Source organism: Sylvia atricapilla, chromosome 3 (assembly GCF_009819655.1).
Source record: "Sylvia atricapilla isolate bSylAtr1 chromosome 3, bSylAtr1.pri, whole genome shotgun sequence".
Classification (NCBI taxonomy): domain Eukaryota; kingdom Metazoa; phylum Chordata; class Aves; order Passeriformes; family Sylviidae; genus Sylvia; species Sylvia atricapilla.
In genome coordinates, this window is record NC_089142.1 from 41,559,416 (window position 1) to 41,578,556 (window position 19,141).

General features: G+C 33.9%; 1 protein-coding gene across 1 annotated transcript in view; it reads left to right on the forward strand.

Moving 5' to 3' along the window:
- The window catches only part of GRIK2 (glutamate ionotropic receptor kainate type subunit 2), a 361,868-nt gene that overhangs the window by 107,851 nt on the left and 234,876 nt on the right, over positions 1–19,141 (forward strand). The window contains exons 3-4 of the mRNA XM_066315185.1: positions 9,552–9,719; positions 13,609–13,866. Of these exons, the coding sequence (XP_066171282.1) occupies positions 9,552–9,719; positions 13,609–13,866 (426 nt within the window). The remainder of the gene's footprint in view (positions 1–9,551; positions 9,720–13,608; positions 13,867–19,141) is intronic.

Consider the following 19,141-nt stretch of genomic DNA (forward strand, 5'->3'; position numbering starts at 1 on the left):
AACTGAAATTCCTACGTGGTAGCCTACCTTCAGCCAAAATTGAAAATAATGTTAAATGTAAGTGTGGTGTCTGCTGGTTAGGATATCGTTCTGAATGTTGTGTATAATGGATTTTGTTTTCTGCTTTATCGGCAAATGCTTTAACAAGTTTGCTTAAAAAGAAAAAGAATAATCACATAATCACACAGAGTATATTTTCTTGAAGTTGTCTTTCCATGTAAGCTGCACATTTAGCTTTTACTAGTTGTCTTCTGACCTTGAAGTTTATGCCTTTTTCTGTTTCATCTTTAGATGTTGAGAGATCCAAGCATGAGCATAATGCATTATAGGAAATATAATCTCTACCTGCTTGGATGTCTTTAGCTCTTGGAAAGCTTTTCTATTTTCCAGGAATTTTGAAGTGATTTCTGGTAACTGTTGAACCATGGTCTCTGTGAATTTCTTCCAAGAAATTAGATATGTGACTTTTCCAAGCTCTGCTTGAAAAATTGTGGTAAAATTTGACATTCTTTCCTGACTCTTCTTTGCCTTATTAAAGTAAAGCTGAATAAAACCCACAGGCCCACTAAATCCAAAAACCCAAACCAAAACAAAAAATCCCCATATTTTTCTCCAGCTTTCACATATGGACGTTAGTATTATACAGTACAATACTGTAGGTGTTAAGTTCAAAGTGCATTTACTTTTTTAATGTTAAATTATTTCTTGTAAGTGTGTCATGCTTACTTTAAAAGCAAGTGAAAACCTGGATACAATTTCCTTCATTGTCTGTGAATGGTTTTGCTTCGCAAATGAGATTCCAGACACAGACTTACATTTAAGATGACAAATAGCATGCAGCATAATGAAAAAGAAAAATCCTGGCCTGGATGCAATATTATTAGCACTTTTCCATGGTCTTTATGATGAAGTTAGAGAACTGTTTGTGTCAGTGTTCTAATACATTCTATTACTCTTTCTAGAATGAGACTAAATGGTTTATGATTTGTAGCTCTTTAGACCTATAAGTAGGGAAGTTAAAAGATGGTAGCTGTCCAGTAAGTAGCCTATAAGCAGATATAAAACTTTCACAAGGGCTAGTATAAGACTGTTTCTGTAGAATTGGGCATTTAAGGTTGCATGTTATCTTCTTTAAAGAAGATTTTGAGAAAAAAAAAATTCTTTATGGATATTGAGAAGCTTTTAGTCTGGATATTGACTGTATCTAGAAAAAACCATTGTTTTAAGGCAGTTCAAAAACATTTTGTTACACAAAGTAAGGTAAAGCACGTTTTAGCAAAATCTCCTGAGGCCACATCTGTAGTCAGACTTAATTTATTACTTTGTTTCCTTTTGTTACTGTGAATCATGAGAGGCTAATTATTATGTGAGTGTGATAATTGCATTGATATTATCAAGTGTATTCTGTAATACATTGTTTAGCATGTATTGAAAGCTAATGTACATGCCTTACAGTGGGAAGAAATACTATGGCTAGTACATCCACATGAATGTGTTCAGGTATTATTATTTTACCTGTCATCTTTACTTGTGCTCTATTGATATTCTGACTAAAAGAAATAATATTTGTAGAGGTGCTACCAAAAGCAGTATTTTACAAGTATACTGCATGTTTCAGTTTAGTAATATTTTTAAGCTTTAATTTTTAATTTTCAAAGCTGATGAAAAAAATATTTGTGCTGATGAAAGGGAAGATTCTGGTGTGTGTTATTTGTCACATCTGACTTGGAAATGTTAAAATTCATCCAGTTACATTTAAAATGACTTTGAATATATTTACCATTTGTATGGACTTTTGTATGCATACAAATTTTGTATGCAAAAAACCTTTTAAAATCTTTTTCAGCAGTTTTATAAGGTAAGAAAAACTTTGTTCAAATTAGATCCACAGTTAATATTTTCTCATAATATTCCTTATTATTTCCCTACATTTAAGAAAAAACAACCAAACTCTTTCTCTTTTGATATTTAGCATTAACAATATAAAAATAACATTGACTAATTATTTAGCCTGTTCCTTATTGGAATCAGAAAAGGTACAGTTCTATTTGTCTTAAATCAGTGGATAATTCAAATCCTTTTAGGATGTGAACATGTCTAAAAATTGTCAGTTTCATGCAACTACATTATAATGTCAATCCAAAAGTAGCTTAGAGGATGAAGCTAATAGTTTTATGCATTTTATACAGCAAAATTTGCAGGATTCTGTGATCATAGATTCATACACTGATTCCAGGAATGCCATTAACAGAAATTATATCTCATTTCAAAACATGTTAGATTTTGCAATAATCATGCCTGTATGGCATTGTTGAGATTTGAGATGAAATATTTATTTTTAAGAAAATCTCCTTGTCTAATAGTTTGCAGGAAATAGTAGCAACGAAAGTAAATCCCTGAAATTCCAGATCCTGCTTCCTTCCTCCAAACCATATGTGCACTCAGAGTGGATAAAGGTTTCTGCTGAAGTGTGCTATCTTTTTCTGCAGTGCCGTATCCACACAAAACCAGCTTGAAAGTGAAAAACCCAGCATTTTCTTTGTCAAGTAATCCTTTTCAACTTTTTCCTGTTGTGAGATTCAGAAGGCTTTCAATATAATTTTGAAAAGAAGTAATAAAAACATGGTATTGTTCAGATTCACACTACTGTATTCTAAATCTTTAAATCCATGGACTACTTTACTTTATGGAAAATGTTGTAAAGAAGAAAATTTTTCATTCATTTTTAACATCTTGTTTGAAAGTGATTCAATTTCTTAAATCCTGTTCCAGGCAGAAATAAGTGGCTGAGATGTAATTTTGTTCTGTATTTATAGGAAGCACAAGTCTAAGCTGTCAGCCTTAAAGGAGTTCTTTGAACCACCCCTGTAGCTTTCAAATCCATAACAGGACCTGAAAGAGGATTATCAGTACAGTGCACAGCACACTTGATTAGGGCTAAAATGCCTCCAGCCAGCAGCCTCTATCAGTCACTGTAGCTCAGCACCCACCGTGCCTCCTCCTGGCAGTACCATACACACCACGTCAGTGATATCAGGTTTTCTGGACAAGCCTCTTCACTACCTTCTGGCTATAACTCTATTGGAGAAGTGTAGTTCATTCACAGTTCAAAGAGTCATCATTTCCATCTCTGTAAATGTCTATAGTGTGCTACTATCCGCTGAACTCTCAATGGTGTGTATTTGACTTATCGTGTGGTACCTCCTTGCACAATCATTGGTTTCAATTACCAAATGGCCAGTTTTGAAATGGGAACATGTCAGAGATAAGCATAGGTTTTAATTGTATAATGAGTGACAGAATTGCTTGCATTCTGTCTTGAAACACTTTTCAGAACAGCTGTTTATCACAGATATCAGTTACTCCTTTCTCCCAAATTTTGCATCTAAGTAAACAAAATCTGTCTGAGAGTTCATGTTTTCTGAATGGGAAATAATTAATAAAAAAAAAAAAAATCTGTTTGTCACATCAGGGTTAGATCTGGGCAGCACAAATATCTTAGATTAAAAGTATTGACCTGAGACAAGGAAAAAGAAAAAAATATTTTTATTTTGTCCTATCAAGCTTCCTATTTTACTACTAAAATTTAAATATATTTGTATGCTTTCAAAGTAAAATGATAAGAAGAAATGTTACTGGGCTTTAAAATCAATTTTTTTCCAGCCTCTCAGTCCCATTTTTAATGCTACTTAAGAAAGAGGTTTACATTGCTATATTTAAAGTGTTCGTGTCCCATGTGACTGTTGATTGTTTTTATAACATATTGATAAATACCTTCAGAGCTCTCAGTAAATTTGTGCAGATTGGTGCATGTTGATAACACGGCTAATATGTTAAAAAATGTATAGATATTAACAACTAGCGTGTGTATGTGCAGGACCTCTATCCAGTTGGTTTGACGTTAGAAAAACACCCACTTAATTTAATATCTTCATACAAGGAAATCACAGTTAAAAGATTATTGTTACTGTTTCCATAACTTTGTTAATGTGAAAAAAGTTATGTGTGAATCATTTTAGAAGTTTTTTTAGCCTGGTTTCACATTTAAAAACTATGGAAGTTTTAACTCTGTGTATATGATTCCTACATTTGCAATATTATTAGTTATTTTAGACTCAGCAATTTCAAGTAATCTGTAAGCTTCATTTTGACTGTTTAGATAGACTATGATCTGAGGTAATGTGGCTTTCTGTTACACTTTTAAGGGTTTAATTTTTCAGAGGGCATTGATTGCAAAATAGCCTGTAGCTGTAATTAGATGGCATTCATTTCTCATGAAATAGACATGTGACTATGACTGTTCTAGAAACAAATGAGAAATTTTTTTATTTACTATTAGCCAGATTTGCTATTAGCTTGTTTGGAGTCCCATTTGCATACTTTTAAAGCTTGAATGAGTGAGTATTTTTTCAAGTAGGCAACAGTAGCTCAGGTTTCATGATATGCTGCTATTTCAGAAGTTCTGTACATGTAAGAGAAGGAGAGATTTCCTACTAATTCATTCTAGAACTTCTAGTTACCTAGTGATTTGTGCAGTTAAGAAGTTTTATTCTCTCTGCTGGGTTTTGTCAGGTGTGTTATGGAGATGACAATACAGAGCACACAAGATGGTGATCTTCGAAGGGGACCCTGTTATGGAATGGAAATGGAAAATTTAATCATTCAGAGGGTTAACCTATTATTTGTGAAATTAGGTACTTTAGAGTATGAAAATTTTTTTGAGGGGATAACTTTTTTCCAAGATGTGTAGCAAGCTGACTTTTTTCTTTCCTCCGGATTTTGTGTTTAAGAAAATTATTTGAAAACTGGGGAAAATAAAATGACTTTTAAACAATAAGTATCAATTCTACTGCAGTTTTTTGATAGAAAATGCAGACTTTTCCATTCGAACAATTCAGGACAAATATTTTTGGGCTCGTATAGTTATAAGGTACTTTAGATTTTCTTTTTCCTTGAAAAATAGGAAGGGCATCTACATTATATCCTTTTTGGTAAAAATATTATCATCCTTTATTTTTCCCAATGGTTTGTGTTTCTGAAGAAACAGTTATTCCATCAGTATTACATTGAGGATAGATTTTTTCCTATTTGTTTCGGTAAAAGAACTTGGTCATATAAAGATTTTTTTTAATAGAGACAATTAATGACAAATTGTAGTGTATTTCAGGCCCATTATTCCAGATTTCATTTTAAAGATGCAGTATTTAAAGAATATTTTTTAATTGCTCTGGCTTATCTGGCTTGGATTGGCAAGTCTGAAATATTCCTCAACACTATGATTCTTGAGGTGTTGATCACTCCTAAAAATCTAGTGAGCTTTATCTAAGTGGTTATTGTGACAATAAAAACTGGAAGTGCTCAGCTGTACAGCTATCACCTACTGTACACAGCCTATAAAACTTCATGGGCTACAGATTGAGCTGTAGATACGTGATCCCATATTCCCTGCTGTCACTATCTCAGGACAGAGACAAACTGCCTTATCGTCAACGCTGTAAATGGAGAAGTCATTAATGAGACCACTGAAGCAAGTTTTAGAATAATATAAACATTTTTTAACTGCTTTTAGGATTTCTCTCTGTGTTTTGAGGTAGTAGTGGAATTTCAGGCTATTCCTCCAGGATGCAGTGCTGATTGCATCTGAGAACTAACATGTTTCTGCCTACCATGGGTCTAAAAACTCTGTTAAAAAAAAAATAAATCCTAGAACCTTCATTTTTCAAGCTGCTAGACAGAGATAGGCATTGGTTTGGCTGCTTGTCCACATATGAATGGCAAGATTTATGACTCTTCTGTCTGCTTATCTGAAGGCTTGCAGTTCATTCCTCAATTTGATTATTAATAAGGCTGTCCTGAATGCAAAGTAAAGCAGCAGTAAAGAAAAGCCTGCTTGAGAGAGAACAACAAGACACAATATGCAATGACAGCTTCTGGATATCACCATCCCTACATAATTTAGTATATCTGAACTGGAAAGCTAATTCTTTTATTTTCCTTTCCATTTTATAAAAAATTGCAATGTAAATAATGACTTGTCTCCCAATATTAAGCCAGTGGATTTGCATGATATAGTCCTTAAAAATATTCAAATTATTTTTATTGTTTTTTTCTATTATTTACATACTCAGTAACCAATATAGGAACACACTAGTAAATTTAAGGTTACTGAATAAGTTTCTGTTTCTTATATAACAATGGAAAAGCATCATTTAAAACTTCTCATTCTTGTCAGTGTTTGAATCCATTCATGTGTCTTTGCTGAGCATCCTGGAAACGTCTAATGCATAGACTTCCAAGCAAACTTAGAATGTTTCTCCATCTGGAGAATGAGGGTCTGTTTAATTTATTTAATATATTTAATGTATTTTATTTAATTTAATATATTCTGATATTCAGAATTCAGACATGTGTCTGTCTGAGCTCCTGGTCTTCTTACCGGTTGAGTTCAATTTAACCTATTGAGATGTTCAACTAAACAATGGTGTTGCCCTGTATGATTTATCAGCTTGGCCAAAGCTGTAGTCACTACTGAGGAAGCTGGAATTTTCAGTCATTTTGCATATTGGTAGGACATGGAACACTTTTGAGAACCAGTTGATTTGAGTCTCTTAGTGTGAAGATTACAATGAACCTACACCTGTCAGCATCCAAGATATTTTATTATATATTTTACAAAACTGAAATGAAAGGAAACTAGTGGGGTTTTGACAACCTGCAGCTTAGAAAAATAACTAGGAATCTTCAAATATATGGTCTACTTTATATTTCTCTAGTGTTCTTATTTTCTGCTCCTGAATATATTCATATTTTGCACTAGGTAGCCACTGAAATTGAAAGTAAGTTTTCCTTCCTCCTAGCAAAATATCCTAATTGTAGAACAATAGAAACAGGTTGTTCTATTTCTCTTTTCTTAGGAGAGGAAATATACCCTGAAACAGACAGATCATATGATGCCAGGTTTGGGGGGTGTTTTATCATCACAGGGATAGAGAATAAGTCAGTAAGTGAGGGAAAAAATCAGTGAATGGTGTATGTGGACAATTACACATCATGGCCACTCACAGGAGATGTCATCTTATATATATATTTTTTTTGGTTTTGGTTTTTTGGTGGTTTTTTTTGTGCTGAGAGTAGTGGCTGAATCTTTGACAGGGAATTCCCTGTCTCAAGGCTTTTGAAATCAGCATAATGCAAAATGCAAGAAGGAAGGTTGTACTGGGCTTCAGACACATGGAAATTAGAGAAGAAATCTTCCAATGTTAAAACTTCAGAGGAACAAAGAAACTGTAATGTTTATTTCTTTTAACTTTTAATCCATTTAGCTTTGGATATAATTAGGATTTTGTAATTATTTGTGTGATACCAGTTTATTTAAATGTATTTGAATAACTGCCCTCCAGATGTCTTAGGAAAGCCTATGAAATCTATCTTAATTTTCATTTTGTTTATGGAAATGTCTTTTTAATTGTCTCTGAATATCTATACTTATAATTTAACTAATTTTTAGATTTCTGCAGCAATTTAAAAATATTTTCCACAAATCAAATACTATCTTCCTATATGTCACCATCTGAATTACAGTGTTAGAATCTGTAAGTCTTAGCAGCACAAAACCTTGTCTATTAGAATGTGTTCCTGAACGGAGCACTCCATTAACTTCAAAAGCAGTAGGCTGCCTTTCATGTTCATATTCCATTATTGTACAAATAAACACGGTCATTTTTTTCCGTTTTAAAGTGTACTAGGCATATATATTTACTGAATACTATCTAAGTTTCCTTAGCTTTAGCTCCTAGAGTTTTGTTAATATTGGTTACAGATTGTATGCGTATATATATATATATATATTCTATGCACAATCTGTTTTAATTTCCCTGGATATCTAATTTTTTCTTGAGAGTCTGCCTTTCCCATCATTGCCTCTTTTCCAGTTTGAAATGACTAATGTTTAAATGATTATTAGTCACATCTTATCTCAATGGCTAAGGCTTGTGCTTTTGAAGCAATATTTTATGAGCATCTGCTCCTATGGCTCTTGCCAGAAATGAAAAGGCTGATATGTAGGAAAAAAAAGGTTAACACGTCAGTTTTGTCATGAGAAATGAGTAGCAAGAGGAAGAAAATCTGCAAAACCAAAAAGCCTTTTATATTTAATATTACCAGTAAACAGTAAATACACATCTTCTTGCTGTACCAACAGTTTATCTGCTTGGTTACACACAAGGCTGTTTACAAACTGACTGCAGTTTTTGAAGTTTAGTTTGATCCAGTCATTGGATATTCAGATTCTGAAAGCTTCTTGATGAGAAAGTAAGTGTTGCATAAATATTTTTAGACAGTAAAAGCCAAGGTAGCATCATTATTTTGGAAATTAATAAATACAAGTGAGGAGACAATGAATGAGTAACATTTCTTTCAGAGGCACAATACCTAGCTTGTAATTGGTGATCCTATGATGATGGCCTTTTTCTGTCCATTAGTATTGACAGGTCTCTGTTAAAATGAGTGCTGAAGGGATGATAAGGATGCTGGTAACTTTTCTGAGGCATTCTAATTTACTACACTAAGCACATCCTCAAATTACTTTTATTTTCATAGTATCCTTGGCCTTTCCAGATCCAAGAATAAATTATATTACCCCAAAGTATGTATAATTTTACATTCTATGCACAATGATATCTCATTAATGATAAAAACTAAAGCATAACACCGTCTCAAAAACTTATTTGCTTCATTTAAGATGAAGGTTGGTTCAAAAGTGTTCTAGAAAATGTTTAATATTTGATGCATGTCCTACTCTGGTAGTGTGCCTTATTTGGGGATGCTTGCACTGCAAGCAGGATGTAGTTTCTTGGATTCCTGTATTTACTGAGAATGAAGTTAATATCTACATGCAGTTCAGGGTAAAAGAGCAAAATCTGAAATTTTTACTCAACATATTTATCAGTTCAGGCTAACAGTCATGCTAAAATATCTCTACATTTTAATTTCTGGAGACAATTTGAGGAATCCCAGTTCTATGCTCCTTTGTATGTTGTGTTTTCAGTGAACTGTCGAGTTCATGATTAATGTATCATAAGTAGAAAGCAAGAGTCCATAAGTCTCCCCTCCACCTGCCACACACACATAGGTCATGGAAAATCTGCAAGGGACAAATGTATTCATTTCAAGTTTAACTATATAAAATGGTAACACAAGTGACAGTAGCTATGTAATAATTAAATATACTTCATCCCTCTCCTATTTTGTTTCTAAATTATGTGGTTAATATATAATGCTACGCTTTTATTTTTATTCACAATACTAAAATGAGTACTGAATGGAAAAAAAGCAACAGGTTTTCCTTAAGGTAAGTTCTAATTCTTACTGGTTTATCTATTGCCTGACTCAAAGCTCATCCAAACCATGAGTTGTACTGGATCAGGTTTATGAAATTAAATATTTCAGGCTGATGAATATTTTCCAAATGGATGATTAAAGATGATATTTTATGCTCTTTTTGCTTACTAGTGGTTTTTTTTGTTGTTCTTTTGTCTTTGTCCTTGTACCAGGAGGCATTTTTGAGTGTGTGGAATCTGGTCCAATGGGAGCAGAAGAATTAGCCTTCAGATTTGCTGTGAACACAATCAACAGAAACAGAACTCTTCTGCCAAACACCACATTAACATACGACACACAAAAGATAAATCTCTATGACAGTTTTGAAGCATCCAAAAAAGGTAACCATTTGAATATTTAGTTTTTTAATGAAGAACTAAGACTCACTTAGTTTACTTACCTGAAAAAATGTCTATCCAGTGAAGCCACATGCAATGGGACTGACATTATTGTCACTGACATTAAAGAGCTGCTTTATTAAAGGTTGTAATGGAATTGCTTGACAATTACATGACCACCTTTGCTCCCACTAACCCTGTCTAAAAGCTACTCACTTAAATATTTAAAATCTGAGATTAATTTTGCCGAACATTGTGACTAGGTTGTTTCTGAGACCAGCTCCTTTGGAGTGAGAAATCTCACTATCTCCAAAATTTATCTAGGAAAATGCCAAGTTCCCCCAAATTCTACTGAACCTGTGATTTAATTTTAAGCATTCAATCACCTCAAGTACATTTCCACAAATGCCTTTATATAGATAATAATGGACTTCAACAGTAAGTTGTAATTTTGTGCATGTTATACCAGCATGGCATAAAAATAAGTCTGTGCTTAAGACTATCAGTATAAGAAACGTGTCTTGGTCTGAATTAAGCTCTTTTCTCCTAACTAGAAATTATAGGTTTGCAGAAGAATTAAGTGTAAAAATTATTTTTTAACATTTTCCTCAAATTTTAAAATCTTTGATTAAAAAACATCCAGATTTTCAGATTGCTTTACATTTAAGTCAGGGACAACAGGCATAATTTCAACATCTTTGCAGTATCCTAGAAAGTGCAAACACCAAAATGTTCATTAAGTGTTTATGGAAGAAAGTACAAAGCATCATGTTAAAACTCAGTAAGACTGAATTTTGCACGGTGTTACATATTCTTTAAAAGCATTTTTTTTATAAATTGAAGAGCTGATTTCATGTGAATTCTGTATGTAACAAGACATTAAGAAGGGTGAAATGATTTGAAGTCAATTTGTGTTTCTTATGGCAGGTTTCTAGCCTAAATCTGCCAAGTGATTTGCTCTCAGCATGTCTCTCCCAAGCATTAAAGACAAAAAGCTTTATACAATAAGGGATTTTTGGTGTTATGGTGGGCTAAGAAGAGTGAAAACACTTAATACATTAGAAATTATACATAAGGGAAAGCTCCTGTGCCATGATTAATGTACATGAAGGGCATCTTGAAAGTGGAATTTAATGCTAATTAAATGTTTAGTTTAGAACTGAGGAGAAATTTTTACCACTTTTACTATAATAGATTAACAGAGTTAATCTTGCTAACTTGTTTTATCTGTTTATTTGACAAATAAATAATTCAAATATAAAATCTTGTTAGGTGGGAAAAGAGACTATCCTTATTTGCACAGAAATCTACACAGTTTGATCATTGAAGGATGATTAAGAGAAATTGTCATGAAAATTGGTAATTTTTGATTTATGAAAAATTATTGGCTAAATATTTATGCCTAGCAAGATAATTTCTTTGCAGAGCAGTATCTATGGTGGAAGAAAATGGCAAAAATTCACTCTTAATAGGGTATCTTTGAGTTGTTATTCCAGTGTCTTGGATGATGGATTAAAGCAGGTCTTGAGTGAGACTACTCTTTCCATCTCAGCCAACAGTCACTAAAAGGGCAGAATCTTAATTCTGTTTCTTGCACTCTCCTTTCCTTCTCACCTTCCAAAGTCAGCTGTTTCCTGACTCCTGCACTTGCTGACCTTTGAAATCCAATGGGACAGTTTCTCCCCATTCCTGAGGGATTATGTAGACAGCAGAGAAATTTCTCCTGAGATCTCTTATTCTTTCCTGAGAATATGCAACTACTTTTAGCCCTTGCCTGGGCTTTGCTAGCCTGAATGTTATGTTGCTAATTCTTCTTAGACTATAGTAGCTGAAGTTAGAATGGCAACATCCTGTTGATTAGATGTATTGAATAGATAGCATATATTCGTTTTTCCCACTTGCATCCTGGATGAAAATGCAACACTTTATTTGTAACTGCTTGGGCTATATCAAAATCTGTGTAATCTTCTAGTACTAATAGCTTTTTGCATCATCAATTCACAATACAGACAACTGCATTTGTGCTCACAGGTGCTTTAGTTCAGAATCAAAGGCTAAAGGTTAACGCAAAATGGTTCATTTTATTATGATGGATCCAAAGCAGAATTTTAACAATGAAGTTTAAGCATTTGACTCATTTTTGTGGCTCATTATCATGTCCATTAGTGAGCAGGCAGGCACTGCATCAAAAATAGCCCATTTAGACCTCTTATTAACACATACTTTTGAAGTTGAATATAGATGAAATATTAATGGCTTTAAAGGTACTTTGTGAATAAGCAACCTGAAGGCAAGATGCTATTTCCAAGCTACTGTTTCAGTGAAGAATAATGCAAATGGAACAAAATATCCCTCAATATTCTAGGAAATTTGTATGCGTCTGATAGAGCCAGTGCCATATTAAATCACGTGTGAAAGCATTGCATTATTCAAATCTCAGAAAGAGGAAAAAAAAAAAAAGTCCATTGAAAAGCCATCTGGTAGCTATTGCTGTTGTTAGTGATCCCATTTACTGACATTTGCATAAAGCTTGTTGATTACTCTTAGGAAGGACAATATTAGCATAAATGTTTTTTTATTGAGCTAGTCATTTAGGCAACACACCGAATAGCAATGAAGATCCTGTGTGTCTGACATGTTTATTTAAACCACTGGTGCTCTGCAGCAATAAAAAGGTGTGCCAGCATAGTTTCTGGAATGCACTTGAAAGACTTAGCAATATTTTCATCAAGTTGAAAACAATGTGCACAACAATTAATTTTGAATTGATGAGAAAAGCAATGCAGCAAGATGTGTTTCTACTGCTTGTTTCCTCAGCTGTCAGGAACATTGATGGTGTAGTAACAGAATTAATCAAACCCCATATAAATACTCATGTCTAGTTTTGTTTTCATTACTCCTCTCTACCAAATGAGTTATTTTCCTAGAAGACAGAGTCTGTTTATTAGAACTGTACACTTGTAAAAGATATGCCTGTAGTAGGGAATGACATGTGAGCAGAGCATTGGCTGAAACTCTGTTCTTCAGTATTGACGATTTTTTCTGCCTTCTTTTTGGCATGTCCTAACAAATATTAAGGAAGGTACTGGAATATGCTGTGGGAGATGATACAGAGCACAGACTGCTAATGAACAGTACAGATAGGGTCACCCTGTATCAGAAAACAGGAAGCTAAGTCGCTTGAGTACAGCAGTATCATGTCAGTGACTCTCAGGGCCAGTTTTATATACTCATGCAAAAACTGAGCAAAACTGAGCATTTCCAGTTTTTAAGAAGGGACATTTAATTTTTTTTTCACTAACAGACAACAATTTATTTTTGGGGAAAATGTTGGTCCTTAAGTTGTACTAGCCAACATGCCTACTTCAGATACAGAAATTCAAATGTCCATTTTAGTGAAATTAGCTCTGTGCCTGATAATTAACTCCGAGCTACCTCACATGTAAAATTTCTGACTAATAAGGACCTCAGTAGAATTAGTGTTGATTGACTGAGGAAGAAGTTATCACTTAAACAACCTTCATTAGGATACTCCCCTATTTGACCCTTTTCCAAATGTAAGATGTAGCTAGGCACAAACCTGTTTTATTTGTCAGTACTTTAAAAAAGACACAGTTACTGGCTGTTGTCACTTCCACTGACATAGAAATATTTAATAAACATAGCTGAGCACTATTTAGATGTTAAAATTCATCAGTTTGTAATGAAAGCTTGGAAGCATATTCTGAAGTTAAAATATGTAAGTAAGTGCAAGTGTTAACAAGAAGGGAACTCGGTCAGTAAGACTGTTGTATTTCATGGAGTGCCTTTTGTTTAATATGAATTGTGCAATACCTTCTGGCACACCGCCTTTTTTCCTCTCATCATTGACAGACTTCTGTCTCCTCTTCAGCCTGCGATCAGCTGTCCCTTGGGGTGGCAGCAATCTTTGGACCGTCCCACAGCTCCTCAGCTAACGCTGTGCAATCCATCTGCAATGCTCTGGGAGTGCCACACATCCAGACCCGCTGGAAACATCAGGTGTCAGACAACAAGGACTCCTTCTATGTCAGCCTCTATCCAGACTTCTCTTCACTCAGCCGTGCCATCCTTGACCTTGTGCAGTTCTTCAAGTGGAAAACAGTTACTGTTGTTTATGATGACAGCACTGGTAAGGCCAAAACATCAGACTATGTGCAGATCTGTTCACATATTCACAGAGAGAGGGAGGAAGGGTGTCACTACTCATATTTCACAATTTAAGAAATCTTTAATAATTTACAAGAATTTTACTGGTGAGGCAGTGTATAACAAATAATGTGGACTTATTAGCATAAGTATTCTCCTAAGTATGCTTCAGTTGCTGAATTCTGTGTGTTTGAGCTCACAGCTGTCAATAAAATGGTCACACACTGTCTGTGTTTTCTGCAGTGTCTTAACAGTAGCTAACAGCTATGTCTTTTGATTTTACTTAAACTTGGAAGAAAAATATGGTAACTTGAAAGATACACTAGTGTGCCCAATGAAGTAGAAAGCCTAAATTCTGGTGCTTCTTCTGGTGTTCGTTGAGTTCTAAGGCAGATGCCATATTAGTTTGGAATTTGAGTGTCTGTTTTTTCAGATAGAAGTTAAGACGGAGCCCTGGTTTCAGCTCCTAGCAATTGGAAATGAAAGGAAGTTTGGAGGCTTGTTTTGCATATGAATTAAAAGAGTTAAAAATGAACTTCTCACTTCCCAGCAGAAATATACTAGGTTATTACCTTTCTTTTATTCACCCTGAAATTTGTTTTAACCTTTCAGGTTCCCTTTGACAGTGGCACCTTTGAAAAATGCTGTAAAACTTATATTTCATTTGAGGTCCATTGGTGGTCAAAAATCAGACCTTGGTTAAGAGGAAAATATCACTGTAATGGAAGATACAAGGAAGGTACTTGGCAAAAAAAGATATATTAAATTATTGGAAATCCAGCTAACTTCTTCCACAGTTGATCCATCTTTGTCAGGAAAAGAGCATAGTGAGCCTCAAATTCTTCTCATGGTTCTTTGAACTGGAACACCGTTGATGTGCTTATTACATTGTGCTAATCTCTATCCAAATCTGAATTTTTTAAAAAAATAAAATCAAGAAACAACGTGAGATTACCTGTAGGGAACTCTAACTCTGCTAGATAAACAGCAGTTACTACAGGAGGACAGAACACCTACTTGCTTATCAAGCCCAGATAAGATGCATGTATAGCTGCCAAATGGTGAGGAGAGAGCAGAGAAGATGGTGCATAAAATCTTTGCAATTTATATTTTTCTTCATGCCTTTTTAAAAAATGCAAGACAGTGTTGTTTAGAGTCTGCCTCACTACAAGTTTGTTGGCTTGTTACCAAAAGTCACAGGTAATCAAACCTTTGATTTAAGCTTTAAAATCAAACTTTAGCTTTATAGACTTAAGGCAAACAATATGCAGCTTGCTTTCTTTTTTTTCCTATTTTTTTTTCTGAAATAGGAAAGGAAATGAAAGTCTCTAATTTTAACCATATGATGATAGAAAGATGTGAGTTGTGGTGGCAGAATTATTGATTTAGGTTTGTGTAAATTGAAAATATTTGATTAAAATAATTTGGAACCTAGCTATTTTTTCAAGAACAGGTTACCTCTTAAAACAGTCAGTTCAGTTGGAAAAATACATATGTTTTAATACTTTGAAACTACTTTGCTTGATAATTTAAATTAATTCTCTTCTGTCAAAAAAAGGTAACCAGAAAAATATTTCATGTTTAATGATCTCTCTATATCCAGAGATATGTTGTTGACAGCCTTGATGGACCTGATCTCAATAAAGCATGTTTTGAAGCCAGGACATAAATAGAAAATGAATGAAAATGAAAAAGGGAAAAAAAGTTTTCTTGTATATATTGTGATCGACTTGTTCTACTTGTTATTACTGCTACTATTTAAGAGAGATAAAACCTCAAACATAAACTCTTTCAGAATAAGTTTGAAATAAATTTCATGATGAATTAATAGATTGAGTTATTTAGCCTAATTTAAAAACATAAAGAATTATTCCAGGATATAATCTCTTTGAAATTATATTTCTCTCTGGAGTGGCCAGGCCCTTAATTTTATAATACTGGTTGTTCCTGTGGAGAAACAGTAATCTCATCTACAACATCATTTTTGTTTTTCCCTTTATATCAATTTCTGTCTGAAGAGGCAGAAAAAATTAATCAGTGATTTTAAATTCTACATTATAAAGACTGTCAACTTCTCTTTATTAGTAGAATCTCACATGGATAATTCCAGGACTCCAAAAGCAAATGACACTGCTGGGAAGTCCACAGCATCACTTGCCTTTGAAGTACCTACAGGAACAATTATCTATAATGAACTATAAGTCTTAAAGAAGCAGATTTTATATCTGCTGGAGCTCAGGTGCAAACTGGTAGGTTTTGAGGTAGGGGGAGAGGAATCTTTTGAAAGGAAGTTGTTGCTTGACCTTAGGAAGAGGTTGTCTCCTGTCATAGGATAAGACAAATATTCAATTGTGAGTCTAGGACTGGAGCTGAATATGATGTTTCAACTAAGATTTAGAAATTGTGTTGTATGATTAGTGCCATTTAAGACTTAATCTCAAATAATTAAAATGAAGGCAATGAAGACAAAATATTCATTACTGTTAATGTCTGTTTCTTCCATTTGATCTCAGATTCCTTAATGTAGGAGGGATATAATTTTTAATTCCTTTCTCCTTTGTTTCTCTTTTAATCACCCACATTTTACACTCCTTTATTGAATGGTTGCTTAGGATGATAATGTATGGCTTTTTTAATGATTATTTTAGAGCTATGGATTTCCTTTATCAGAATGGACAATTCCCCGAAGGACATCCTGGTCAAGAAAATAATACATTGGTATAGCAACTACAGCTATTTTTAATTGATAGAAATAATATTTTTTTGAGATTCATATTTGTTTTATGTATTTTTATTATTGTTGTAAACATGGATACAAAGGCATGTGATATCTTATTATAAAGAGGAAGAAAAGGTATAAAGCATGCATAAACTAGGTCTGGATACTTCTCCAATAAATTATGAGTGTTACCCTTATGTTAAAGTCCTGCAAGACTGTAGGTTGGCTCTGAAGGAAAACATGATTTTGTGTATCTATTTACTATTTATATTTCTAAAAATGTGTTTATGTCCTTAAATATTAGGGCTCAGTTGTAAGAATTTTCTAAGGAATTGTTAAAACTTTGTAATAATAAAGGAGACATATCTCATATTCTTTCGAGCTACAAAAAATAAATTGTGTCCATGATCTTCATCTCCTCAGTGTGGGATCTATCTTCTAGAGTAAAAACAAATGGTAAAAGCTGTGTGGTTATTCTGCAGCCAGTAAAAGCCCATGTTAACTCTAGTGGCATTCCCAGAGGTATGCTAGAGGCCAATACTCCAAGTGCACAGTTCAGATTCTCCTGGATAGCACCATCGTGTCCAACTTTGTTAAATCCCCCATTTTTCTACCTTTTATGAAGAAAAGCCATTTATGTGGCTGATCCATGTAAATGTAGATGCAGTCTTCTATACCATTTTTCTGTGCCTTTCAATCCACAGAGTTGCTGCCTTCAAAAAATTAACATGAGGTGTCCCTGCTTCCAAGGATAGGATTGTAAATGGTGTTTAAAGGCTCCTTCCAACCCAAAGTATTTTATGATTCTATGAGACGTATAAAATAGATATTTGTTTTTGGTCTGGATCTAATTCGATTTGAGATTGGGTGGTATGAAGGTGGTACAGGGGAAGTCAGTACTTGTTTAGAGCCCAATTTGAAATAAGAGAGAAAATTTGGAATCCCAGTATCCCTTTGTAATAATCTAAGAGATTACTACTAAGTACAGCCATCAGTTTGTAGTCTCCCTCATGGAAGCATTCTCCCTATATTCTCAGAGAAGGAGCAGCTGTACATCTTGCTCCTAATTTGAGAAAAGGCATAAATTGTTTTTAATGCACTATAGGTAGCAACTAGACCCCTGACCCATGCTTTATGATGCAGAAGTAGCTAAGTCAGAGAAGATGAATCTATGCAGTCCAACTATTGCTCCTCATGTCAGACTGAGCATCAGAACACTGGTTTGTTCTGTGCTGATCAGACCTGTCTCGTGTTCAGGAGTCTGTCATGAGGAATTCAAGTTAGCTTAGCACAGGAGAAAATAGAGGTTGTGCCGTACTGGAATAGGTACAGAGAGGCTTCTAGAGGAATAAGATTATTAACAGCAGAGTGAGCAGAGATCTGGTTTGGTATAGTGTATTAAGGAAGACTCAAGACTACAAATAAGATGAAATAGATGAATACACTAGAAAGGTTAATTCTACCTTGACTCAGTAAGAAGAGATGCACTGTTTTACAGTGAGGGTATGGCAATAGAAATACGTATGAACACAGAATGGACAAAGGTTTTAGTATTATAGTATATAAAGCCTCTGCCCTGGTAGTATTTTATGGAGTAGGTATTGTGACAATAAATAGATGAATTTTTTTCTTTCAGGGATCTAGAAATGTGTGAGCCCTTTTATTTTGGATCTCTGTTTTAATACTCCTGCTTTCACTTTCATGATTTTAATTTTTTTCCATTAAACATTAGCTATTTTCTGCTTCTTTCTATGATTTAATTTGATTTTCTCTCTCTCAAGATTTTTTTTTAATATAGCACATCTGTTGTACAGGCAGAAAATTGTAATGGGGCTCTAAAATATTTTTCTTGCTAAAAAGATAAATATTGCTTCCTTTGATAATTTTAAATGGAAAAACATGTTCCTTTTAACTAGAATTTCATGTTAAAAAAGAAATACAGGAACAAATAAAATGGCAGCACTCTCCCCCAGCCCCTCCCCCCAAAAAAAATCAAAACCAAAACTAAAGAAAACCCAGAAAAAACCAAAAAACAAAACAGCAACAAAACCCAAAATCCGAACAAACCTAAATCAAACAAACCTCCCAGCAGGATGTAATGAGCGGCTAGTTACTTTTTTTTTCCCCCTTAAAATAATTTATGGTCTCTTTGTTAATTAAATTCCACTAAACTGTCCCTGGACACTAATTAAATCCTTTCAGATTTACAGATTTGCTACAGTCAATTGTCTTTAAGAAAGAAAAGTGGAAAAATGACAATATGTTCATCAGCTGCATGTCCTAATGGATTTAACTAGTTTCAAAAGAGTAGCTAAATTTCAAGTACGTATTCTAATCTCTGTGCTAAAGAAAACAGACTGAACAAACTGTAAATAAGTTTGTGATTCTCACACAATTAAAAAAAGGAAAAAAATGAATAGTTAGATGATAGGCTTTTAAATTATAGTGGCACTTGTATAGATATCAATATATTGATACTTTTATATATCAACAGAACAAGTTGATATAACCAGGGTTCTGGATATTTTTTCTTAATTAA